Source organism: Pogona vitticeps, chromosome 4 (assembly GCF_051106095.1).
Source record: "Pogona vitticeps strain Pit_001003342236 chromosome 4, PviZW2.1, whole genome shotgun sequence".
NCBI classification, from domain to species: Eukaryota; Metazoa; Chordata; class Lepidosauria; order Squamata; family Agamidae; genus Pogona; species Pogona vitticeps.
Window position 1 is genome coordinate 120,311,441 of NC_135786.1, and position 27,091 is coordinate 120,338,531.

At 39.3% G+C, this 27,091-nt stretch overlaps 1 protein-coding gene across 3 annotated transcripts in view; it reads right to left on the bottom strand.

Moving 5' to 3' along the window:
- PAPPA2 (pappalysin 2) overlaps positions 1-27,091 on the bottom strand; it is a 435,383-nt gene that overhangs the window by 168,371 nt on the left and 239,921 nt on the right. For all 3 annotated transcript variants that reach the window (XM_072998203.2, XM_072998204.2, XM_072998205.2), the window contains exons 12-13: positions 24,529-24,664; positions 22,831-23,041 (exon numbers count right to left, since the gene is read on the bottom strand). In XM_072998203.2, coding sequence (XP_072854304.2) covers positions 22,831-23,041; positions 24,529-24,664 — 347 coding nt within the window. The remainder of the gene's footprint in view (positions 1-22,830; positions 23,042-24,528; positions 24,665-27,091) is intronic.

Genomic DNA, 27,091 nt, shown 5'->3' on the forward strand with positions numbered 1-27,091 from the left:
CCAACACATTTGCAACTTCAACAATTTTCTGAGAGAAGGGATGCATTTTCTGAGAGAACTGCAAGGGTGTCAATATTTTTTGGTCAAGAACGTAGGTCAGAAAACACTGTTTTTGTTGCAATGTTGCATAGAAATTTCCTCATCGTTGGAAGCATCATTGGGATGACAGGGCTGTCAGGAGTAATCTCATTAATTGTGGGGGACCTGCCAGTTTTTCAATGATTTTAGATCAATTTATCCCACCTGTGTTCTTAATAACATACTCAAGGACTCCAGCACTTTCTGCCTGTTGGCCCAGAGCCCTTTATTTGTAGAATTATCTGCAATGTTGAGGGTTATTTGGTTAGTTTGTAAGAGTGGTGTGGTAGCAGGACTTGCATATACGATATTTTACCATGTATACGACCCCCGGATGTATAAAACGACCCCCTAATTTTGACCCTTGATGGAGGCGGAGGAGCAGTTAATGGGCAACTGCTCCTCCACCTCCGTCTCCTGCTGCTGCTGTCTCCACTGCCTGCCCGATTACCTCCTCCAGTACGACTGCTGACTGCTGGGGCTCACCTCCAGCTCACATTGCTGCCTTGTCCTCTGCCCTAAGGAGATCATGGGAGGAGGTGATCTGGCAGCGGCAGAAGGAAGAGACGCCCAAGAACGTGTGAATGCTTGTTTGCCTCCACCTCTGCCTCCACCACTGGAGGGGACATGAGCTGAGCCCATCAGTCCCAGTGGAGGTGGTGATCGGGAGGGCGGGGAAGGCAGCAACAAAGAGGCTCCTGAGCACGTGTGAATGCTGCTTCATCCTCCTCCTCCTCCTGCTGCTGCCTCGGGGCCACCAGAGGGGACAAGCCATGAGCTATGGAAGAGGCAATTGGGCAGCAGAAGTGGCAGGAAGAGGTGCCCAAGGGCGCGCTCGCGCATGCCCTTCCTTCCATGCATAAGACACCACTCAATTTTTCCTCTAATTATTTTAGGAAAAAGCATCGTTTTATACACGGAAAAATAAGGTACTCCCTTTCTGGTAATAGAATTGGCATCCCCATTAGTTTGCCAGGCAAGTAAGATTTTGCAGAATTGGATTCTCATTTGAGCACTCATGTGGTGAATACTGGATTTTGTCCAGTTGAAATGATATTTGTATAAGTTCATGGAAAATAGCCAACAGTTTTCCCAGTCAGAATACAGTGCTCCCCCACTGTGTTTAGTAGTTCTTTGGTAGATGACATTAATCCTTCTGTTATTTCTGTGTTTGGACTTACAGAAGCTTGGGGTGCTTTATGTGAGGGAGTCTGTATTGTTGCAGCAATTTTTCTGCTGGCTGCCAAGGATGAGCTGGCCATTGATGGGATTTCAGCAGATAATAAGACAAAAGTGTTCTCATTTGCAACACAGTTGCAATCTATGGTTGCCATGCTCTCTGCTTCTGAAGTTATTTATCTGTTTGGAGAAGCCAATGTTACAATTTCATTTATTGTCTCAGTCCATACCGTGAGGTCTTCAAGACAAAATTGTTTTGTTGCCTTGGTCGGCTGACTTTGTCCCGAAAGAGTCCTCTGCCGCTTCTTCTTCCCCATAGTGAAGGGCTCTTCAGTCCGATTTTCCGTTTCAGCAGAAAAAGACACAGAGCAGTTCACTTCAGTCTAAAGTAACAGTATAGCTGTTGCCTCTATCCTTATCAGATTTAGAAAAAAAACAGTTTGTGAGAAAAAGCTAAAGATGTTGTAACTCCCTAGTAATAACTTTGGCATCTGCTAACTCAAAATGTAGCAGGAGACATAAAACACACTTGGCTGAAAGCCTTACATTAAAAGAACCTGTACAAAAGGTATTTAGCAGGAACTGGATAAAATTTACCTAAACTAAAAATACAAAAGAAGTTGGACAAAAAAGCAAAATAGTTGGATAGGGCATTTTGAAAAGATAAAAGGCAAGGGGGCAGTGAGGAACAGAATGTTGCTGCTGCACCCTATCAGAACTCTCATCCATAAGGGAAAAAACTCGAAGATGAAACTATGTTTGATGCTGCCTATTTGTAAGACCACTGTTGTTGCTATTAATGGTGAAAGAAGTGTTGGAATATGGCAAGATCCAACATTCTACCCATTGGGGGGTTTAATGTGCTTAAAAACGTCACCTATCCCTTTTTATGTGAGGCTCTATAAAATGGGATTAGTTGTTTTCTCTCTCTCTCTCTCTCTCTCTCTCTCTCAAACCCACACTTCACTGGTGCTGACTGACTGAGCGAGGCTGTGATGGTGAAAATGAGACACCATGAGACTGAAAGAAGGAACTAGCATTGATGAGCATTTGGATGAAATCTTGAAACTTGTCTCAGAGCTTCAAGCTGCAGGGGCAGAAATATCTGATTCTGAGTTTCATACTTGTATATTACTCAGTTTACTACAATCTTTCGCAAATCAGAAAGCCATGCTTGAGTGTACTGCAAAGGTAAACCTGGATTATACAAATGCCTACTTGGGAGACTCTGGACTTAAAAGGGCAATAATTAACATGTCTGAAAAAATACCTGTATTAAGAATGAGACCTAATCCGAAAGAAAGGTGATGTTCAAAGGTTGGGCACATTGCCAAATATTGCAGATTTAAAGATGGAGAAGCTCAAATTCCCAGAGGTGTTAGTGTTTCTATTGAAAGAGCACCCCCTAGTGCCTGGGGACATTTTATCAGTCATGGAATTTTCAGACCACCATGAGGCAGATCAAGTATAAGATACAAGCAAAGATCCAATGATGGCACAAATGCTGCTAATAATAACCAAGTGTTCCAAATATCTGATTATCAAAGTGTGAATGATAAAAGACATTTTCTTCTTGAAAGGGGTGGAGAACAGGGAAATTCTCAGGGCTCTGAGAATCCCTGAGTTTTATTCCGAGTCAGCAGACCCCTCAAGAAAGGGGGGGCATGTTTCCACAGGAAAATGGGGCTGGCAGCAGGGGAGCTGGAGACGCTGGAGAAACCAGACTGCAATCTCTTTTTTTCAGAGGAGTTCCCTTTCCTCAACTGCAACTGACTCATGAAATTGCCACGATGAATTGGTGCGTAACTGTCCGGAGAGGTGAGAAAGGAAGATTTATAATTTGACTGCATGAACAGAAGTTGAATGGCTATTTTTATGGCAAGTAACAGACCAGATATTTTGTTTCTCTTTGGAAAATTTAATTGTGGAGACAATCTCTTAAGCGGCAGAGGATCTTGGCAAACTTTGGAGGGTTTTCTTACTACTCCATAACTGGTTAGAATTGAGAATTGAGAAAGTGAAACTTGTCTTTTCCACCCTAACCCTCCCTGCTAAGGTCTGGCTTCTTATAAAGTAGAAGTTTGAGAATCTTGAAGGACTACGAACAGCTTAAATCTATGGAACCTTACTTTGAGCCATAAAGGAGGATTATAAATCAAATAGTCACTTTTATGACCAGAGTGTTCTCCATAAGACTCTGAATCAGTTCTGGCCAAGGAGTGAGGAGGGAAAGCTGAGCAACATTGACTGTCTGACTCTTATGGTTTTTGGATGAAAATTTAAGGGTGAGACTTTGGGATTTTAAAATGGAAATTTATATGATATGCTGTCTTCAGGAATTTCAATCTGATCTCATCAACCATCTCAAGGCTCAAATTTCAGAACTGGAGACAGATATTAAAGCAATACTTCTTGGCTTGGACACTATGATAGAGACAGGAGACAAATAGACAGCATCTTCTGAATCAGCTGAACAACTATCATCAGCAGAGAGAGAGGGAGAGACCACTGTTCCTAAGGAGGAGATGGGAGGTGAAATGATTGACTACTTTGAACTAATTGAACAACGGCCTCCGGAGAGCCAGAGGGAGACTGTTGTTTTTTTTTTAAAGCAAAATGAAATACTTAGAAAATGAGGAGAGGAGGGGTGGGGACAAGGTGGGAAAGCACATGGATTTTATCCTAATGGGAAATGATGCTAAAGGGAAGACATGGGTGACTTTGGAGGCAGAAATTTATGATCAGAGGTCACATAGATCTGTGTTGCTCGGAAATCAAGATATGGATTATATTGAGAGGAAATTAGTAAATCGTATAGAAATGCCTTAAAGAAATTTCATAGATGGCATTTTAAAACTGGCAAAAGGGGAGTAAGAAATCAATCTTGGAAATACGATACTGGAGTTGTGAAGCAAAAATGAAAGGGGAGGAAGTAACCTGCGGATTAAATGAAAAAATTTCTTGGTTTTGAGAGATATATAGTCACACAGAAAGCAATATGAGTTATTACACTATGAGCAATTTTGGCTAGATGGGAAGCTAAAGGGTAGATAAACATATGTAGTTATGAATTCTACACAGGTTAGTGAATAATAGTAATAATAGATGTTTTGGTTCTTATGGTATATATAGAGAGAGCTTAAATATGAGTGTACAGTGGGGTCTTGACTTGAGAACTTAATCCGTATTGGAAGGCGGTTCTCAAGTCAAAAAGTTCTCAGGTCAAATCTGCATTTCCCATAGGAATACATTGAAAACCATTTGATCCGTATCTGCTCTTTTCCGTCCATAGAAACTAATGGGAAGCTGCTATTCTGCCTTCGACCACTAGAGGGGGATATTTTGTTTCTTTTTTTCTTAGGTCAAGAAAGGTTCAGGGAAGGCAGGGAAAATACAGTCCAGGCAGTACAGTACCAGGCAGTCCGAAGACTGTCTCCCAATCCACTCTCTAAATGCTGGGAGGAGTGAGGAAGCAGACAGGCACCCTTTTCACTGGCCAACAGTTAACTGAAAGTTCAAATTTTGCACTTTTGCACTTTTGTACATTTTCTCTCTAATTAGCACCTGGGCATAAGCAGATTTCTAGTTTTTTCGTTGCAGCTCTGAACTAAATCCTATGAAATACAACATTATTCTATTTTCATAATCAAATCCATGACACCTCCCACGTGGGTTTTTTCAGTTCTTAACTCAAATCTAAGTATGTAAGTCAAGTCAATATTTTCCTATGCGGTTCTTAAGTCAAAATGTTCTTAACTCGAGTCGTTCTTAAGTCAAGACCCCACTGTATTGATTGTATAGACAAGATTAGTTTTATAATGTCTTTTTAACTGTAAAAATGGGGATCTTTCAGAAATGTATTGTGGGCCTAGCGCTTTTGTGTGGGGAGGTGTGTGTGGTTAAGCTACCTTTGTGATGAAATTAGAATTGTTTATGATAAGTATTGGATAGAGGGGTACGCAGGTGAAAGAATCTATAGAGACTTTATATCCCTGGTTCATACATGGAGCAAAGAAATATAACAAAAATGGGAAAGTTATTTGCTGAATATCTTAAATGGTTGATAAGTACACGTAATGATTAAATTAAATTACATATTCTGATCACAATTGTTTAGAAGGTATTGATGAAAAGCTAGAAACATGAAAATATTAAGTAACCTATGAACTATAGTTGGTATATGCAATTAAGAGTGGCTTGAAAATAAGATCAATACAGGTTTAAGTTTACAGTGGACCCTTGATTTACAGACGGCTTGACTTACAGACTTTTTGAGTTACAGACTTCTCTGGCCGCAAAATTTAGGTTTGACTTGCAGACTGAGATTTGACTTACAGACCAGAAAAAAAACAAAATGGAATAAAAACGGCCTGTTACGGGATTAATTGGTTTTCAATGCACTGTAGGTCAATGGAGACTTGACTTACAGACTTTTTGACTTGACAACCGCCTTCCAATACGGATTAAGTTCTCAAGTCAAGATCCCACTGTATATATTGACAATTTATGTATGTTAATCTTAGGGGTTTATGTAGTCAGAATTATATATCAAACGGATATGTCCTAAAGATGTTTAGAATGGCAATATGGTTTATGTAGTCAGTATTATATGTTAGATGGATATATGGAAAATATTCTCCCCTTTTTGCTGGTCAATGACCGTAATAAGCATTTATTATTATTATTCTCCCTGATTATGTGTTCTGTCTTTGTTTTGTATGTTTGTTTGTGTTATTAATTAATTAAAAATGCAGAGAAAAAAATAAAAGACATCTTCTTCTTGATAGTGGCAGTTTCATAAATATTTGTTGATTTCGAGATAGCTTCAGTGAGCTTGATACAGAGAACAGACGAAAGATATTACAAGTAAACTAACAAAGATTAAATGTGCTTGGAACTGGAACAGTACCTTTAAAGTTTTTCACTTCTAAAAATGAGGTGGTGAACCTTACATTAACAAATGCTGCTTTTCCCCCTGAAGCCTCAAATAATTTACTTGACACTAAAAGGGTTGTAAAGAATGGTGTGGTGGAATGCCCACGTCACTCCTGTCTATCATAGCTGAAGCTCAAGTGCAGGAGCCTAAGAGAAGACAGGAGGGGCGGAGTCAATTAGGCAGTTAGACAGAGGGAGACAGAGAAAAAATAATAGGGAGTTGATGGAGAGTTAGAGAGGAGAATAGAAGAGTTGGAGAGTGGAGAGAGAATGAGAAGGAGAGTTGTGAAGGAGATAAATTGAATAGTCAAGATATAGAGATAGTCGGAGATTATTAATGAGTTGGTTAATGTGAATAAGTAAATACAACACCTGAATAAACAAACATGTAATCAAATACAAGAAGTTTTAATGAGTGATCCCACACAATGATAAAGGAACATCTGTGATTTAAATACCAAAAGATAAATAAACCAGTTAGATTGGCAGCATGTGTCTGATGCATATATGGTGCAGTGAGGGTGAGAAATCTTCACCATGGTGGCAGCGGAAGAAAGATGAAATGTATCCAGAGAGTGAACCTTGGTTTGGGGGGAAACAAACCGGGAACACTGGGTGGAATGTCACAGTGGTGACTAGCGATGGGATACAATTAGATTCCAGTAAGCCGAAGTAAAAAGAGAAATTTTCTGAATCTAAGGTACCTAGTAGTCAGGGAGGTTTGTCGTGAAGGAGTGGGTAACTCTCTAGCGCTTTTAGTGAAAAGCTTAGTAGGGAGGCTCCAGATCTTGGGAGAGACTAAGAAAGAAAAGACACTGAGAAAATATTCTGTGGTTTCAGGTTACCAAACAATTAGATTGGAAAGACCAGTGGTGAACACTGGGTGGAATGTCACAAATGGTTCTACTGTAATACTTAAAGGTGACACAGGAAATGTGATAGAACTGGTCTAGCACTTAAGGTAGATGAAAATGATGGTTTCTGTTACATTGTTGATGTTAGTGATAATTTAAATACTGTAATAGATGAAGGAAGATCTGTACGTCAAACTAGGCAAGATATTTGTGATCATAAAACTTGTCTTTATTGATGGCATATAAAATTGGCACATATAAATATGATAAATATTGAAAAATTATTGACAGAATGTGGAATTGCATACATTTAGATGCTTCTAAATGTAATAAGGCAAAAGAAAGATGTGAAATTTGTATAAAAGCAAAGGGAACTGCTCCCAGTTATACAGGACGAAATAATATACAGGACAAAGACTTCCTGGAAGAGGTCTATTCGGATTTAGTGAGTCCCATGCCATTATCCGCAGGCAAAAATAGATATTTTCGTACCTTCATTGAATTTAAAAGTAAATATAGTCATGTACATGTGCTAAAAGGTAAAGATGAGACTCTTGAGAAGTTCAAATGCTATGTAGCTGCAATTAAAAATAGATTTGGCAAAGCACCCCTAGCATTATGTCTTGATGGTGGTGGAGAACACTGTAATGCAGATTTTAGGAGATTTCTGGAACAGGAAGGTATAGACCATAAAGTAACTATGCCCCACTTCCCACAACAAAATGTATGTTCTGAAAAGCTGAACTGCACATTGCAAGCTGGATTACCAAATTCTTTGTGGGCTGAAGCAATAGTTACAGCAGTTTATTTGCATAATAGAGTTCCTAATAGAGTAACTGGTAAAACAACTTTTGAATTATGGTTTGGCAAGAGACCTGGTTTAAGCATATAAAAGCTTTTGGCACTAAAGCATATTCACATGTCCCAAAAGAAAAAAGAGGGAAACTTGATCCTCGAGCTGAAATAGGAATTATTGTTGGGAGGGAAAGGGTACAGAATTTTGAACCCTGAGACTTTTGAAATTAAATGTAATGTTGTATATGTAGATGAAAAAATATAAAGCAACAGATAGAGGAATCTATAGTGGCAACTGATCTACAGAATATAGAGACTGTTTCACAAGAATTGGTCAACTGGTTACCTGCAGAGACCACCAGTCAACCGGCAGGTCCACCTTCTTGAAGATGTTATCAGAACAGAAGGGGAAGCAGAAATTGGACCAACTGAAACAGAATCAACAACCTCTGTAAGACAATCAGACAGAATTAATAAAGGCAAACCTCCAGAAAGATATGGATTCTGTGAAAACCTGCACACAATAAAGGAACCAGCAAACTGGAAAGAGATACGTAAATTACCAATTTCAGAGAGAGAGAAATGGATAGAAGCCATGGAAGATGAATATCAATCTCTACAGGAGAAACAAGTTTGGACTCTCACAGATCTACCTCATGATAGACAAGCTATTGGAAGTAAATGGGTTTATAAAATTAAATACAATCCAAAAGACAGTGTGGATAAGTATAAGGCACGTCTGGTTGCAATAAGATTTTCCCAAAAATATGGAGTTGACTATGTTTGCACCAGCAATCAACCATACAACACTTAGGACACTTCTCATTGTTGCAAGTTCAAGATATATGTTTGTGGAACATCTAGATCTTAAAACAGCATTCCTTAATGGAGACCTTTCAAAAGAAATTTATATGGAGCAATCTGAAGGATTTCAAGAAAGAGGACAAGAAAATCTTGTTTGTAAACTTAACAAGAGTGTGTATGGACTTAAACAATCAGCCAAAAGTTGGTATGATAAATTAACAAACCTCCTATACTGCCCAGGGTTAAAGCAAGAGAAGGCTGAACCTTGTCTATATATGAGACTTAAGGATGGGCAGTACCAATATATTCTACATTCGTAGATAATTTATTAATATGCTGCCAACATAAAGAGGACATTAAAGAGCAGCTGACAAATTGAGAATTGAAATACTGTGGTGTCTCCATTCCAGAACCATAATCTATTCCAGAAGATGGACGTAACTCGAAATGGTCGTAAGTCGAAGCACCATTTCCCATAGGAATGCACTGAAATGCAATTAATCTGTTCTGGCCGAAGAAAAAAATCACAAAAAAAATCACTGCAACACTCATTGGAAATGTGATTAATCCCTTCCGGTCGAAGGGGGGGGGGAAGAAAAGCAATCAAGTGTGCAAGTCCCATTGGAAATGTACAGAAAACAAATGGAGCAGATCGGAAATGCACAGAGAACAAAGGGGGCAGGTCGAAAATCCAAAGAAAACAAAAGAAAAAGCAAGGGAAGCATGCAGGACCCATCGGAAATGGGAGAAAAAACCCAAAAGCAACCAAGCCACAAAGACCCATCGGAAATGGGGAAACCCCCCCAAAAGCAATCAACCCCCAAGACCCATCAGAAATGGGGGGAAAGTAAAAAAAACACCCAAGACCCATCAGAAATGGGGAACCCACCCAAAAGCAACCGACCCCCCCAAGACCCATTGGAAATGGGGGGAACCAACAAACAAACACCCCAAGACCCATCGCAAATGGGAAAAAACACTCCAAAAAGCAACAAATCCCCCCAAGACCAATCACGGCACAGAAAGATAATCCCCCCAGCTCAAAACCATGCTGCAAAAACACCCAGAACAGTTTTAAAAAATCAGAAAACAGCACCTTACCTTACAAGGCAGCCTGAAGCCTCCTTGCAAACACACACACTCTCAGAAGCAGAAGGAGACATCCCCAAGCCTCCTTCGACGCACATTCTCTAACTGTTGGGTGAAAGAGCTACAAAGAAGCTCCCTCGTCACCAGCTACAGTTAGCAATTTGAATTTCCTGTCTTTTTTCTCTGCCATTTTCTGTTCGTAAGTGGAAGCTCCGGTTGCAAATAGAAGCAAAATTTTGTAGCCGGAACTGGTTGTAACTCAAAATGGTCATAAGTAGGGATGTTCATAAGTTGAGGCACCACTGTAGAGATTAAAAAACTAGGAGAAGTAAAACACTATTGAAAGACTCAATGATGGAAGTTTTCTTTTAAGTCAGAAATGAAAAATCATGGATTTAATTGAATCAGTTGGCATGAAAAACTGTAAAACAGTGAGTACTCAACTAGAACCAGCCTACTTGAAAGTGAAAGATGAACAGCCATTTAGAAACAACAGCGAATATCAAGAAGTTGTAGCAAGCTCCTTTATTTAAGTAAAACCACAAGACCTGATATTACAGCAGCTGTTAATATTTTAAGTAGAAAAGTGAGCACACTGAACCTTCATGACTGTGCCATAAAGAGAGTGGCAAGATATTTGAAAGGAACAGAAGATCTAAAATTAAAGATGTAAAAAACCTAGATTAATTGGATATATGGATGCCAGCTGGGGAGAAGAATCAACAGACTAAATCAATTAGCGGATACCTATCACACATTATGGAAATAATCTTATTGATTGGACTAGTAGAAGACAAACTATTGTGGCTCAATCTTCAGCAGAAGCAGATGCATGTAATGAGTTGGAATGGATCTTTCATCTCTTAAAGGACTTTGGGATTGATGAACCTATACCCATAGTGATGTTTGAAGACAATCAAACATGTATTACAATATGTAATCAGAAAGTACAAAAGCTAGAAGCAGAGCAATAGTACTAAAATGTCAGCTTGTGAAGGATTTATATCAGAAGGGACTTAGTGAGATCAAATATTGTTCTACTGATGAAATGGTGGCAGATATTTTGATGAAACCACTGACAAGAGAGAAATGTGCATATCTTTGTGAAATGTTAAATATGCTTGATGTAAATACCAATAGAATTGATCATGATTGATGTTATTGATCATGTAGCCCAAATGTATTCATGTTAGATCTTGAGAAGGGGTGTTGGAATATGGCAAGATCCAACATTCTACCCATTGTGGGTTAATATGCTTAAAGACCTCACCTTTCCCTTTTTTCAGTGAGGCTCTATAAAAGGGGATTAGTTGTTTTTTGTCTCTCTCTCTCTCTCAAACCCACACTTTACTGGTGCTGACTGACTGGTCGAGGCTGGGACTGTGTGTGCTTGCCTAAGTTTGTGGGTGTTCCCTGAGCTGCTACCACCCTACTTGCTTTTACTGTTTGCTATGTTTTGTCATGTAGCTTTAGTACAGTGGTGCCTCACTTAAATTGTGAGCCACCCAGAGTAGACTATGTCTAGATGGGTGGCATATAAATGCAATAAATAAATAAATAAAATAAATTAGCGATGTTAATTCGTTCTGAAAAATCGCTGCTAAGTGATTTCATCGCTAAGCGAAACGCGGTTTCCCACTGAAATGCATTGAAAACTGAATAATCCATTCCAATAGGAACGAATTGCTGTCCTTAAGCGAAAATCGCCATAGGAAACATCGCTAAGCGAAATGCGGTTCCCCAATTGAAATGCATTGAAACCTATTCAATGCATCTCAATGGGGGAAAAATACAACAACAAATTAAAAAAGAGTCAGAAAAAAGTTAAATTTGGTTAACAAAGGGTTTATTAAGTGCACTTTATGATTTCAAACATTTTAAACAGTAAACTTTAAGTTTATAAACAACAGAAAAACATTTAAAAAACAGCAAACATGAGGCTGTTTAAACCATCGTTAAGCGAAAAAGGGAACCCAAAATTTAATCGCTATGCGAAGCATGGTCCCAACCATCGCTAAGCGAAAATCGGCCATAGGGACCATCGCTAAACAAAGCGCAAAAACGCTCCAAAAAAGTCATCGCTAAGTTATTGCATCGCTAAACGGAGTGCCCGTTAAGCGAGGCACCACTGTAGTTTGTTTTCTTAGGATGTCCTGTTTACCTTTTCCTAAGAGAATTACATAGATAAAGATTATTACTTAAATTTTGTCTGTGTCTCAAATTTTTCCCCTCAAGAAGAATTTTCCCTGTAAAGATATTACCTCAAAGGCCATCATAAAAACAAAAGCTTTTCTAGTACAACTTGCATACTGTTGGCTGGAGTAGTTACAGCATCCATTTTGCATATTGCTTTGCTCTGACAAAGGCTGCAGATTTCAGGTGAATCCAACCTCAAACAGGTGTAGAAAAATTGCTGAATATATGATTTTTAGTCTAACTTCAAAAGATTAGCTCCTTCCATGAAAAATAAAAAAACACACAACAGTTTGGATGTGATATTGTGTGTAATATTACACCATGTGCTTACTAGCATTTTACCAGAAATTTGGTGGGAAATCCCCCAGGGAATACCCCTGTGCTCATGAAATGCCAGGTGTGAAGATGAAGGACACATCTCACCAAAGATGCCAGTGCTAGAGACAAGGTTGATCATTAACACTACAACGAAAGTAAGCCAACTCTGAGCTTAGACAAGAAGCTGTCACTGTGACTAACAGAATTTTCTCCATTGCAAGAGAACAGTCCACCAATTGATTCTGAATGATAGCAACAACAGCTAGCACTCTGTCATAGGACATCTAACACCACTGTAGTTTCAGTGAAATCTCTTGCTCTAATTCATCCACCATTTATCAAACCATATGGTTTTGGTAAATGGTGGAGGATGAATTTATGGAAGCTCTCCTTGCAAACCAGAATGCCGAGTGATGGCACATGTGATGAGTCTTCATAGGCAGAACAGCCTCTCTACTTCTGAATTATCACTTCCAAGTAATCAAAGTGTTACTGGAGGGGGGCTGGGATATCAGTCTTCTCTCATGTGTTCAGTAAACTTACCTTCCGGATACTGTACATGAAAAAGGGCAATGCTGTCTCTTATCTCTAGCTAGTCCATACTGACTGAATTCCTGTTGTTTAGTATAGTAAGTTGAAACTAAAGTAGGCTAATTTAAAGCAATTACACTTAAGGAGGACTTGACACACTATATCCCCACTGATTCAAAGGGCCTACTCAAGTGTAAATTACTATACTAAGGAACAGAAATTCAGCCATTATATGATTGCTACTTCATGTGACAGTACATAACATTGACTGAAAATTATTGAATGACTGAAAAGAGTAAACATTGTCCCTTCTTACTTAATTCAATCTGTTCTCGTAGAAAACATATTCAACGAATCAGAAATTTTGTTTTTCTCAAGGATACCCAAAAGCATATATCAGTCATGTCTGTTTGGCTTAACCATCAGCTACTACTTCCCAGTAATCCTGAGACCTGAAACAGCCTTAGAAGTGCTGTATGTCAAGAAATTATGAGATCTTTCATGGCCATGTCATTGGTACAAAGATTAATGTTATGTTTCTTAGTTCAGGAGTGGGAGGCTTTTAGCTCTCCATGTGTATTGGAGTTACAATACCTGTCATTCTCTACCACTGACTATGCTGGGTGGGGATTCTGAGAGCTGGAGCCAAAATATTCAATTCAGTTGATTTGTTGTTCATGCAAGAATACTGCTATTTTTCACAATGAGTTTTTAAACTGATGAAACAGAAAACACATAATGACCGTAAGTTTGTTTTTATTAGAAGAATTTTAACTAAGAGAGAACTGTAGTTTGTAGAGTGAAATTGGCAGTGGGGGAGGGCTTGATGACCACACACTGGGGCCTAAGAGACTGAAAGAAGGGCCCCCTGGAAAATCTTAAAAAGCAGATGAAGCTGGATGTAATCAGCACACTCGTGGTACCAGACCATCAAATTCTGGACAGCCTCTTTCAGGTTCTTCATGTATATGTGAAATAGTATGGGGAATCATGGAACCCTGAGACACTCCACAGGTTCATGGTCAAGGTGTCCCCCAGCACCACTACTGTTCACAAAGTGACAGGGCACAAGGGTAAATCCCAGAAGTTAGTTCCTTTTTTCATCAGTTAACTACTTCTCACCCAAACACAAAGCCATCATCAGGGCTACTTTTCCGCAAGTGTGAATGGGAGTGAATAAAAGAGAGTATCCTGTAGACCATCTTGAGTGCTGCCATTGGTGTTGTCAACATTCAGGCTTCACTCAGATGAGGACATCGAGCAGGGATTTCTGCAGCACTGCATTTGAATGGGCAGCTGCTGGAGGAGGTGGAGAAGGGAAGTCCATGCTCCTGCTGCGACTGGACGCTGGTGTGAAGAGCAAGAGAAAAGCAGTGTGCACTGGCTGGTGGGCGAGGGAGCTGGCCAGGGCCAAGTGAATGCATGGCACCTGTGCTGCCAAGCCGATGAAGCAGCACGAACCCATGGTCTTCTCTAATACATACCCCTTAATGTCTCAGATAAACTAGTGTTGACATGCCCGCTCCATCAAATGCAGACTGGGAAGCTATCTTCTCATCTCATATCCCTTTCTTTGAATTAGGCAAGGTGAGGAAGAAAGAATTTTGAAGAGCGGGCATGGCAACATTAGTTTAACAAAGAGGTTAAAGGGTGTGTATTAGAGATGGGCCTGAACCTGGGTTCATAGGTTTGTGCTGCTTCATTGGTGCTGTCTGTTCACTCCCTCCACTGGCTCCCCCACTCACCCACCAGTGCATGCTGTTTTTCTCCAATTCTCCAGTTGCAGCAAAACATGGACCTCCTTTCTCTGCTTCTTCCAGCAGCTGCCTACTAAAAGGCAGCAGTGCACGAATCTCTGTCCTGCTTCCTCCTCTGACTAGGCAATTGTTGGAGGAGTTGGAGAAGGGAAGTCCATGCCCCTACTGCAACTGGACGATCCTGTGAAGAGCTGGATAAAAGCAGTATGTGCCAGCTAGTGCATGGGAGTCCTAACTAGTGATTACAACATTAATCTTTGTGCCATTGACATGGGCATGGAACATACTTGGTTCCACTGACTTAATGCTCTGTTATATTCAATTGAAATCTGGCTTCTGTAACTTGACCCCACTGCTCTATGTCCTACTCTCTGGGATGACTGAGAACAGATCCTGCCCCTCCTCTGCATAACAGCCTTTCAAGTACAGTGGTGCCTCGCTTAGTGATCGCTCTGTTGAGCCATGAAATCGTTTAGTGATGGGGTTTTGGCCATTGTCAGAGCAATCGCTTAGCGATGGCCCCTATGGGGGAAAATCGCTTTGCGATGATCACGGGGAAGCGATCATCGCAAAGCCCCCATTTTCGGCCAGCTGATCGGCGGTTCCAAAATGGCCGCCGGAAAAACAAAATGGCCACCCGCTGTTTTGCCTTGCTTTAGAGCAGTGGTGTCGAACTGTGGCCCTCCAGATGTTCTTGGCCTTCAACTCCCAGAAATCCTGGCCAGCAGAGGTGGTGGTGAAGGCTTCTGGGAGTTGTAGTCCAAGAACATCTGGAGGGCCACAGTTCGACACCACTGCTTTAGAGGGACCGAAAATGGCCGCCTCTATGGAGGATCTTCGCATAAGGTCAGTTTTGAAGCACATAGGAACACATTAAACATGTTTTAATGCGTTTCTATGGGCTTTTTAAATTCCGTTTAGTGATGAAATCGCTTAGCAACGTTTTTCCTCCGATTAACATCGCTAAGTGAGGCACCACCGTATTTGAAAAGTGTTATCATATCATCCCTCTGTCTTTGTTTCTCAAGTCTTTCCTCACAGAGTTTTCTTTCCAGCCCCTGAATCATCCTTGTGCCCTCCTCTGAATTTGTTCCAATTTGTCAGCATCCTTCTTCAAGTGTTATGTCGAGAACTGGACACAATACTCAAAGTTAAGCCTAACCAGTGCTGAATAGAGGAGGACTAGCACCTCGTGGAATTTAAAAACTATACTTTTGTTAATGCAGCCTAAAAGAGCATTTGCCTTTTCTGTAGCCACATCACACTACTGTTGGGTCATATTCAGCTTGTGAGCTATGACAATTCCAATATCCTTCTTGCTTGTAGTATTGCTCAGCCATGTATCCCCCATCTGGTAACTGTGCATTTGGTTTCTGCATCCCTGTTGAATTTCATTCTATTGTTTTCAGCCCAGTGGTCCAGTCTATCCAGATCATTTTGAATTTTGTTTCTGTCTTCCAGGGTATTAGCTATTGCACTCAATTTTGTGTCATCCGCAAATTTGACAAGCATTCTCTGCACTCCCTCATTCAAGTCATTAAGAAAAATGTTTAAGAGCACCCGACCCAGGACTGAGCCTTGGGGTGCCCATCTTGTTACCTCCGCTCAGTTGGAGAAGGAGCCATTAATCATCACCCTCTGAATACAATTCTGTAGGCCATTGTGTATCCACCTGACATTTAATCTATCCAGCCCACACCTAGTTAGCTTTCTAATCAGGGTATCATGGGGGACTTTGCTGAAGTCAAGATATACGATGTTTACAATATTCCCTCAGTCTATCAGGGAGGTTACCTGATCAAAAAAATGAGATCAGATGAGTCTGGCAGGATTTGTTCTTCACAAGTCCGTATTGGCTTCTAGTTATTACTGCATTGTTTTCTAGGTGCTTGAATAGTGACCATTTTATTATTTGTGCCAGAATTTTCCTTGGGATTGATGTCAGGCTAACTGGCCTATAGTTCCCAGGCTTCTCTTTTTTTGCCCTTTTTGAAGATAGGGACAACATTATCCAGTTTAAGAATGTGTCACTAGAATACAAAACCAAAATCATCCATCATATTTCCAGTCACTCTGTATGGGTGTGAGAGCTGGACAGTTAAGAAAGCTGACAGGAAAAAAAAAACTGATTCATTTGAGATGTGGTGCCGGAGGCAAGCTTTGCAGATAACCTGGATTGCCAGAAAGATGAACAAGTTAGTCCTAGACTAAATCAATGTTGCCTCTCTGGAGGCAAAAATCATGAAACTCTCCTACTTCGGGCACACTATGAGAAGACAGGATGCTCTAGACCAGTGGTTCTTAACATGGGCGATAATGCCCCCCAGGGGGCGATTTCATTTTTCAGGGGGACAGTAGAATGAAAAGGGGCGGCGTGGGGGCGCTGGAGCAGAAGGGGGGCGGTAGGGGGGCGCTGGAGCAAGCCAAACCTGTGAAGATGGCTGCAGCCTTTTTACAGTGTGCATGAATATATATTTTCCTCCAATCTTAATTTAGTTTCAGAGTTTTCGTCTTGAAATGTTTAGTTCCTGCATTGTGGTTTGTTTTTATGCCCTTTTAATATTTCTTTTTGCGTCTTAAAATTTGCTTGCAACTAAATCATTAAATGTTACTTTTTGGGGGCATTTCATTTTCTAGGAATTGAATTTTGTTTTCAGGGTCATTGGATTTAAGTGTCTTAAATAAATAAATAAATAAATAAATAAATAAATAAATAAATAAATAAATAAATAAATAAATAAACAAACAAACAAACAAACAAACAAACAAACAAACAAATAAGATATCATCACCGTGGGGAGGGGGGCGATGATAACTTCCTCAATGGCTCAAGGGGGCGTTTCTTTCAAAAAGGTTAAGAACCACTGCTCTAGACTAATATTTGCTGGGAAAGTTTAAAGGCAGCAGGAAAAGAAGAAGACCAAATAGAAGATGGATTAACTCCCTAAAGGAAGCCTGAATCTGCAAGAGCTGAGCAGGGCTGTTAAAGAGATTTTGGAGCTCACTCCAAACGGGGTCACCATAAGTCAAGGGCAACTTGATAACTAACATATATCAACAACAACACCCTAACATATTCATTTTAATATGCAGTTCTGCTCTATATACCCATTTTTCTGAGCAACTTCCCTTGTGTAAAAAATCCATATTTTGTTCAGCATTTCCATTTGTGGAATCCATCTGCAGAAATTACTAGGGCACGAGGCCAGGCATGTGACTGCATGTAAGCAGCATCTCATAAGATTGCAATGACAGCTTCCACATTTGAAACTCCATGCATGTGAATAATAATAGGACATTGTCCAATATTTTTCAGTGTTTTGGTCCCTACTACATGCATTTTAGTGCAATTTCACCTAGTAATTATATTTTATTACTTTTTTTTTGCTCAGAGAGCCACAATGCAAAATTCTGAGAACAGTGAAGCTGAGAAATAACTGCACTTTGATTCAAGAAGTGGGCATTCAGTAATTCCTTATCAAAATTCAAACTGAAGTGACTGTCCACAAAATCAGTTTCAGTTTAATTACGGTTTGAAGTGATATATTTTGTATGATATCTTAATTCATTCTCTATCTGGCACATTAGGGCTGCAGTATTTAGTAATTTATTACATTAGATTAATATATTTTAAACCATTTAATTATTAAAAGAATACAAACAATAATCAAGTAGACTTTTAAAAAAGTTATTTGTTTTTAATATGTTTTTATAAAAAATGAAAATAAAATAAAATAAATAATAGAAATACAATTTCCTCTTCTATCACACAGGAAGGAATGCTTAATACAAAGCAATATTTGCTAAGATGTTTGTATACTCTAAAAATAATTGATCTTAACTGTATTATATGGGAGCTAATGGGAAGCCCAGTACTGCGAGTGGAGGGGGGGGAGAACAGAAAGCAGTCAAGGGATCTGCTTAGAAGTGGCTCATCTATGGTCAGTTACAATAGAGGCTCCATGGACCCAAACCAGATGTGCAGACAGAGCACTGCCAGACAGTGTAGTTCAGTACTGAGTGAAACAGACTATTTTTAAAGAGTTTTCTTCAGGAGGGCCACAAGAAGAAAATGTTTTTTTTTCTTCTACACACAGACATGTTTATGAAGTGAGAAATTGTTTCAAGGCAGCAGCTAGAAATTCCTTCACTAGCTTATATTTCCTCTCAATTCTTTTTATTATATGTCTTACAAGTACATGTGTTTGTCAAATCATTTAGCTTCTGAGGAATTCAGTGTCAATAACAACTGGAACATAGATCTCTGCTATCTACCTGCTGCACACACACTTTTTGGCATAAGGTTGATCTGGTATAATGCCAGGGCAAAAAAGGTTACATCTATTTATCTGATTCCCCATGACTGAATTCAGCCCAGGATATCCCTGAATATCCATAAGCTTTTACAGGGTTCAGTTTGAGAAGCTGGATGCTTCTTCCTTTGTTCCTCCAAAGAGTTTTCAGTTATTACAAAGTGAAAGAGGATAACTGTGCTGTACAAAACTAATACGGATCTTGTAGTCCTGCAGATATTTTAAAATGTATTGTGGCACAAGCTCACTTGGCCTAAATGCACTAGAGAGTAAGCAGGAGCTTAAGAAGTAAGTTCCTGCATTCCCAATTCATCACAATCATGCACACAACAGAGGGAAATACCACCTCTGTTCCAGTGAAAACAGAGTGCTAAAAAAAGGGAGGCATTTGCTCGAACCAGCCACGAACCAGAATCAGCCACACTGGAATTAGTAGGTAGCATGTGGAAACTGGAGAAGGGGACGACAGAGGATGAGATGGTTGGACAATGTCATCGAAGCAACCAATATGAATTTGACACAACTCCGGGAGGCAGTGGAGGATAGGAGGGCCTGGCACCCCCATGGGGTCACGAAGAGTCGGACACGACTAAACGACGACGATGTGGAAACTGGGACAAGGTGAGACAGTATCACCTTCAAAGGACCTTTGACAAAGAGATTGTTGATGTCATATAATAAAGAGTCATATAATAAAGAGTCATCATGAAGGATGCCATTCAATGGCAAGTTAGAGATAAGAGCTTTGAAAGGACAGGACAGACAAAAAAACAGAAAACAAAACCCAAAACCCCTCTATGCTTCTGCCACAGTGAGGACAGAAGGTTTATAAATCAGATTATGCCACTGAGGCATAATAGATCATTTTTGATGCTATGTGGATTATGGCCTCCACATGTGTTTTGCCTGAGAGCAATTTATTTTGCTCCTTTTTAGAGTTGTCCCAGTCCTTTCTTGCACACTGTTAGAGTTACTTTTTGGTGCAATTTGGAGCATTCCTAATTAGCCCATTAGGTTGGTCCACACAAAAATAGCACTATGTGTTATTTGAGGGGCCATCTTGAGATGTACTTGATGAAAGGGACAATGGACAAAAACACTCCTCTATTTCCAACTACTCTACTGTTTTAAATTTTTTAATATATATTGTCCTATTGACGTAGTAGTGTTCTAGATAAATGAAATACCTTGGTGGAATTATATGTAGATGCACATAATAGGTAGATGTATTCATATTTCACTATGTCACTTATTTCATTTAACAAAAACAAAGTCTCCATCACCCACTGAATGATGGCCATGGGAAAAGGGAAGAGGGCAGGAACAAGAGTGTCATTAATCGAAAGGGGAGCAAATTGGGGTGATTCAAGGAGATTCGTCAGTGCGAAAGCAGTGATCAGTGTGAATGGAAAGACTGCTCAAGTGATACAGAGTACACGAAGGACAAGAACTTTTTAAGCACAAACCAGATTGCTCCAACTCCCCCCATGTGGACGTGCTCTCTGTCTCTCAAATACATGAAAAGGGAATGCTGTTAGCAAATATTACTATAACATATGTGTTAAAACTCCTGCCAACCTAGCAGTTCAAAAGCATGTAAATGTGAGTAAATAAATAGGTACCACCACAGTTGGAAGGTAACAGTGATCCGTGTCTAGTCGTGCTGGTGACGTGACCACGGAAACTGTCTATGGACAAACGTGGCTCTGCGGCTTGGAGACGGGGATGAGCACCGTGCCCTGTGGTTGAACACAACTGGACTAAATGTCAAGGGGAACCTTTACCTTTACCTATGTGTTAAGATCCTAGCTGAAAGTAAATTGTAACCACAGGCATGAGTACCTTTTATGTAACCATTACGATGCTAATAAAATTACAATTTGGTTCATATGAAAACTCTGCTTGCTTCTCATTATAGAAGGCTGCAAGCAAACCCAGAAAAAGAAAAGAGCAGGTTAAAGGTGATTATTCAGATTGAGCTGGTCACAATGTGTTTTGTTTAAACTCTTTTAAATTCTCTGCATCTGAATGCAGTGCAGATAATTACAGCTTTTTCATATCTATTCTTTGCTTAAGCCTTCTCTTTGAGCAGTGTTTGTCAGATAGTACAATCTTAGCTACAGCCAATATGTTCATTACACATTTCCAATCCTTTTATCTCATCCCTTTCAAAAATCCTGACAATGTTGAAACAGTATTTAGCAAGTCTGTATCCCATCACAATACAGTCAACATTTTCAACAGCAGCTTGGAACAATGCATATAGAATTCCTTAATTAATGGATTAATGGTAAGACAAAGTGTGCTAGCATATAGGTCATTAATATTGGCTGTCAGTACATTTATTTTTTGGACAGCACAACACTGAGATGATGCAGTAACCTTATAAAGTGCTGTTTTCCTTATTCCTTCCAAGCTTATTCCTTCCAATCCCCTCTCTTACATCCCTCCCAAATATACCTCAGACTTTGGTGGGATGTGCAAAAAAGTCTTGTCAGATCATCTCAGAGAACATGTCTCAGAAGTTGACAGGATGTCTAGAAAGACCTTGCCAGATTACTTTAATGGACAGTCTGTCATAACCCCAATCCTGGTCAGCTACAACACAGACACAAATGGGAAGGAAGGGAACTAGCAGCATCAAGAAGATCTGAAGTGCAAACATTGTAAATCAGTCTTTAGGCTGGTCTCATCAGACTTCAATCTAAAAACACATTTTCAATGCAGAGGCTTTGCCCTGGCATTTGTGTAAGGAGATTGCTAATTCACTTCTACTGGTATTTCCATCTAGAGAGCAGGATGCTTTCTACCAGAACACTACTTATGCAGTCCAAATCATTTCCATAGCTTTAGCTGAAACTTTGTTGTGAATATCATTCAGTCGGTCAAATGATGCCCTCCTCAAATCTCTGAATTTCTTCCTGTAGCCTTGTAGAGGCAATATAAATGCAATAATCATACTGTCAAAGCTATCAATTACCTGACCGTATCTTCCTGGTCTCATATTTCAACACACTCCTAATCATAATTGTTGCCTCTACTGTTCTCTCAGCTTCAGCTGCTAAAAGATATCCTACCGTATAAAGCAATTTTATTCTTACTACCTCAAAAGACTGAAATGCCTTTTATAACAGGTTGCCACCACTCCCTTTCTTAAAAACACCAGCTCACACTTTCTGTGAAGTCTGTGACTTAATCACTAGTCCTAGTTTATGCCAAAAAACAAGGCCACAGTTTATGTAACTGTAGTTGCAAATAGCTCATATTTATGACATCGCTACATCCTTGGTCATAAAGATTCCAGAAGTAATTATTTTGTAATCATTTCTGCATGTGATGGAAAATTATTTTCTGCTCTCTTGAGACTAGCAAAATAGAACAAAAGATCTACCTAACCATGGTTTAAGTGATGAGACCAAAATCTGAACAAAATGATACCACAGAATCTATGAACTATGAATTTAGGAGCCTTCTTGAATTCCAGAGCACACAGCCTTTTTCAACCTTTTTCATCCATCAAAGCAATATTGTTTTCCAAGACACATTGGGTAATGTTTAATAATCTTTAATAAATGCAAACACACTTCAAACAACCCAATTTTTATCTTGAAATTATTTTATTTGCAATGCTTTTCATTCTTCTTTTGAACACTAAATCCTGACTTGTTTTTTAAAGTCTGGTGTATTTGTCCTGGATTTTACAAGCAATGGTCTTTTATTGTTAAAGCTAAACAGGTTTTGGCTTACTCAGCATTTGAACTGAACTGCATCCTGTGCCAAACTGAGGTTCCCCAAAATGCAGGTATAACAAATGCTTTACACTCTGTCAATCTTCTGCATTTCTAAAATAAAGCCATTAGAACAAAACCTCATTTACTTTTAAACCCATAGGATTTAGACTTTTGCAAACAAATTCTGCTTTCACCACAGGAGCAACACTATTATTTTTAGCACTACTTTTTTTAAAAAAAATCCCATTACCTTTGCCTTTGGCAGCCATGTCCTTCATATTCTGGGAGGCAGTTGCTTGGACTGGAAGAGTCTAATGGCAAATGTGTTCGCAAAGCCACCGCAGAAATGCCCACAGAGATGGAGGAGAAATTAAATGAGGCAGAGGTGATTTGGTGGAAAGCGATGTTTTCTGTTATGTTGATGATCAGTGGATTCTGTTGACATGACAGCTCATATGTTGCTGAGGATGATTAAGAAATAAAAGAATTCTGGATCAAAGGTGAAATTTCTCTGAACTAAAGCTAGGTGAACTCTGGTTCTCTTTCATTTGGGTGTGATTTCTGCAGATTCCCAGGAAGAAGGAACAAAGGAAAAATCCCATAGTCCCAATAGGAACATTTGGAGAAATGCAGCCCTCTGATTCTGTAAACCCCTCACTTCACTTCCTTTGCACTGGTTCAGGGAGAAGAATACAGGGAGATCTCTTACCTCCCATCTTCACTGCTGCTCTTGCTATCACAATCACCACTGAACTAATGGCAGGAAAAGTGCCTTGTTTGGCACATGACAAGTGGATTTGAGGGAGTAAGGTGGAGAAGGAAGAATGGAAATTATCATCTGACTTTTATCAAATCTGAGTTGGAGGAGATACTTCAAATTCAGTACTTCAAAACAAGCCCCAGGAATTTATTTCAATTCTAGCACGAGCGAATGGCACCTTGACTCTAAATTCAGACTGAGAACTGATTCTTATTTTTTTTTTTAAATGGCTCTCTAACAAATGGAAGCAAAGGCTTCTAGGAAATCCTTCAGAAGCTACTCAAGATGAATTCAATGAGAAGATCATGTATACTTCCCTAAAAAATACAGCAGGCTCAGCTTCATCATTCTTTGCTTGCAGCATCTGGCCACTATACAGCATTTGATGTGTTAGACACAGACCTTGAAAAGATACCATTTGGGATTATGATTTCCAGAGGGGCAGAGTTCTGGGAGGTATAGTCCCAAAAAGCAACTTTTAAAATCTCTGAATCCCTGCCATACATGGGCAACAAAAGAGTCTAAAATGCCAGGCCAGTGTCCTGTAAGAGGTTATATCCTTTCTATACTACCCTAAAATTTCATGTAACAAAAGAGGAGTTTGATGGCAATGGTTCACAAGTTCCTCAGCATACATACTGATGTACAAAGAATGCCTACCTCCCCCACATTAAACAGTTCACAAATATACAAAGGCAGCTTGTCATACAGTACAATCTAGGCCAGACATTCCCATGACATGCTAGCTTTGTACAATCAAGATTGTTGTTTTTTTCTTCCATCCAATATTCAAATACCCAAATCACTGCCTGTGGTCTGAAATAATACAGCCCATCACCAGAGGTATAATACAGGACTATTGCTTACGGAGACTTGAGGACTGGATTAGCATCAGTAGCCTTGCTTCCTGTATTTCTTGACCACCACCCCCCCAAGTGATATCTGCAGTCAAACAGGTTTTGTCATTCACATAGTAAATATTACAAAATATGTTTAGCAAAGGCAAAAACACTCCAAAAGCAGCAATCAAAACACTTGCAGCTGTTTAGGAAGGTAGTGTCTGTATCCAACCTGTCTGAACTACACTGGGCTCATTTTGTTCCTTACACTAAACAACCAGTAAAAAAAGGGAAGCAAAACATTATTTATTAATATATCCAAAATCTATTTGATCACTTATGCACTCACCAAGGAAGTAGCTATGGCCACTTACATCACCCAGGTGGACTGTCATAGTAGGCTTGGGCTGGTCATTTGTGGAAGAGCCAACAGATGCCAGGAAAACAAAGAGTGAAGTAGCTGTGCTGGGCCTGTTGAAGCACACCTGGGCTCCAGGAGAGAGCAAAAGATGAATATGTCAGAGCATGCAGGGAGGAAAAACACCCACCCACCCACCAGATATACATAGAGTTAAGCCTAGGAATCTGAGATTCTTCTACTTCCTACTGAAGTTTTGTTCATATTTTTTAACCATCTGCGTTACACTGTCAAATTAACCTTTGAGAAGGCACTTCTAATGGGAAAAACCTTTTTTCTTCACTACTATTTCTTTAGCCTGGTGACCATATGGCACTACTATTTCCATATGACTCTACCAAAGGAGTCACATAGTCTTGAGAACACAGGGGTATGATAGTCTGCTATTCCTCCAAAGACAAAGCAAATGCAAAAGTTATATAAACCAGAATCAGGCTGAAACATTCATTCTTATTTTTATTTCAAGCAACAAGATACTGTACATCCCTGGTCAGAATCCACAAAATCCTGTAAAAATAGATTTGCCCAAACACCATCAGGTAATCTATGCCATCTTTTGCCAACAATGCCCCTCTACACCCTACATGAGACAAACAGGACAATCTCTTATGGAAATGGGTCGGTCAATGGTCTCAAATCTGACATCAGAAACCGCAATACACAGAAACCAATTTCGAACCATTTCAGTCTACCAGGATACACCATGGAATATTTGAAAGTCACTGTTTAGAGCAGAATCATTACAAATCAAGAATATAGAGGGAAACAGCTGAGATAAAATTTATATGCATGATGGACACTCGTTTATTTTATTTATTTTATTCGATTTATACCCCGCCCATCTAGACAGATAGTCTACTCATTTACTCATATAAATGGACTGAATATAAGCCTAGGTTTCTTAAATCATTGCCAAATAAAATACTTCTGCTGTCATCTACTGCCACTGTTATTTTTTTCACAACTACCAAGTGCATCTCTCATCACGAGGTTCAAAGGTAAAAACTGTCAATATTCCCAGCATTAACATATGATTCCTCTGCCATCTTCTTTCACTTTTATATATACTTTTATATATTCTCTTTTTCTCGCCTTCTTGGCTTTTAAGTGATCCCCAGACCTCAAACCCCCTTCACACACACACTGCTTCTCTTGTCTCTCCACACACATCCCCATCTTTGCCCAGACCTGGCGTTTGTTTTCTCTCTCCTGGAGGATTTTTTTAATATATAACAGAGCCCTAAAACAACATAAGCCATAAATTACAATAAAATTACATTTATTTCTGTGACCATATATCTGAATGGATGTGTTCATGAAAATGCATATTAATGGATAACCGTTAGTCTTTAAGGTCCCAATTGTTTATGTGTTGTCTTGTCTTGTTTCGTTCAATTTTGTCTAATGATAAGGTAACCAGGTTCATGATGTCCAACAGTAGACTATTCATTAAACAATTGATTAAGCCATATATGTGTGTGATTAGGAAGATTTCAGGGATTACTCTTGATCATGATTTGGGATGGGGGGGGGGAGTGGGAAACATGCAGAATACCAGATGTTGTTGGTTGCAACCTCCATCATACCTCATCACTAAACTTGATAGAGCTGATGAGAAGTCTAACCCAAAAAAGTATCTGGAGAACCATATGTTCTAGACTTATAGTTTAGAGGATCATTTGAATGTAGTATACCTTCATTCTGTCTGTTTTCCCCCCTTCAAAGCAAGCCTCATAACTGAAGAAATGTATTTATTTCCCAGACATCTTGAAACATTTCCCTGATTTACATGACAACCTAGTAATTGTACTGGTTTCTATGGGACTTATTCCAAGATCAAATAGACATTTACTAGGAGGGAGTATGCTGTATTCGGCTCAGTGGGATTTATTTCTAGAAAACATTCATACATTTCTGCTGTAGAGCAAACAAAATTTAGACTACTTTAAAACTGTATCTGCTCTTTTACTATTTTGACTATGCTTACACTGTACTGATCCTGAAACTTGATACAGTGAAAGTTGGCATAACATGTTTTAAACAAATAAAATGTAGAAGGGAAGCAAAGGGGGAGAAAAATACATTTTTATTACTTGGCCATAAATAATTCTATTTTGAAAAATAATGAAGTGTACAAGCAGTGGAAGAAATAAAAGTTTTTAATAAAAACATTAAGGGTAGAAGTAGATGTAGAAGGGGTTAGTCTGTGCAAGGATTACAGGTGAAAATAAAATTAAAAAGACAAAAACGTGGTGGCACCTTAAAGACTGTTTTATATTTTTTTAATGCGAGCTTTCATGAACAAGTCCATTTCATCAGATGTAAAAAGATATAACATGGCAAATAAAATATTAAAATACAGAGATCGTGGTCAGTTGGTGAGAAAGTCAATGTGCTTTACATTATCTTGTATGATTGAAGTTAAGGAATAAACATAGGGTAATGTCCTTAACAAGCAGCAAATGAATGGAAGCTTTCCCATGACTGGAACCAG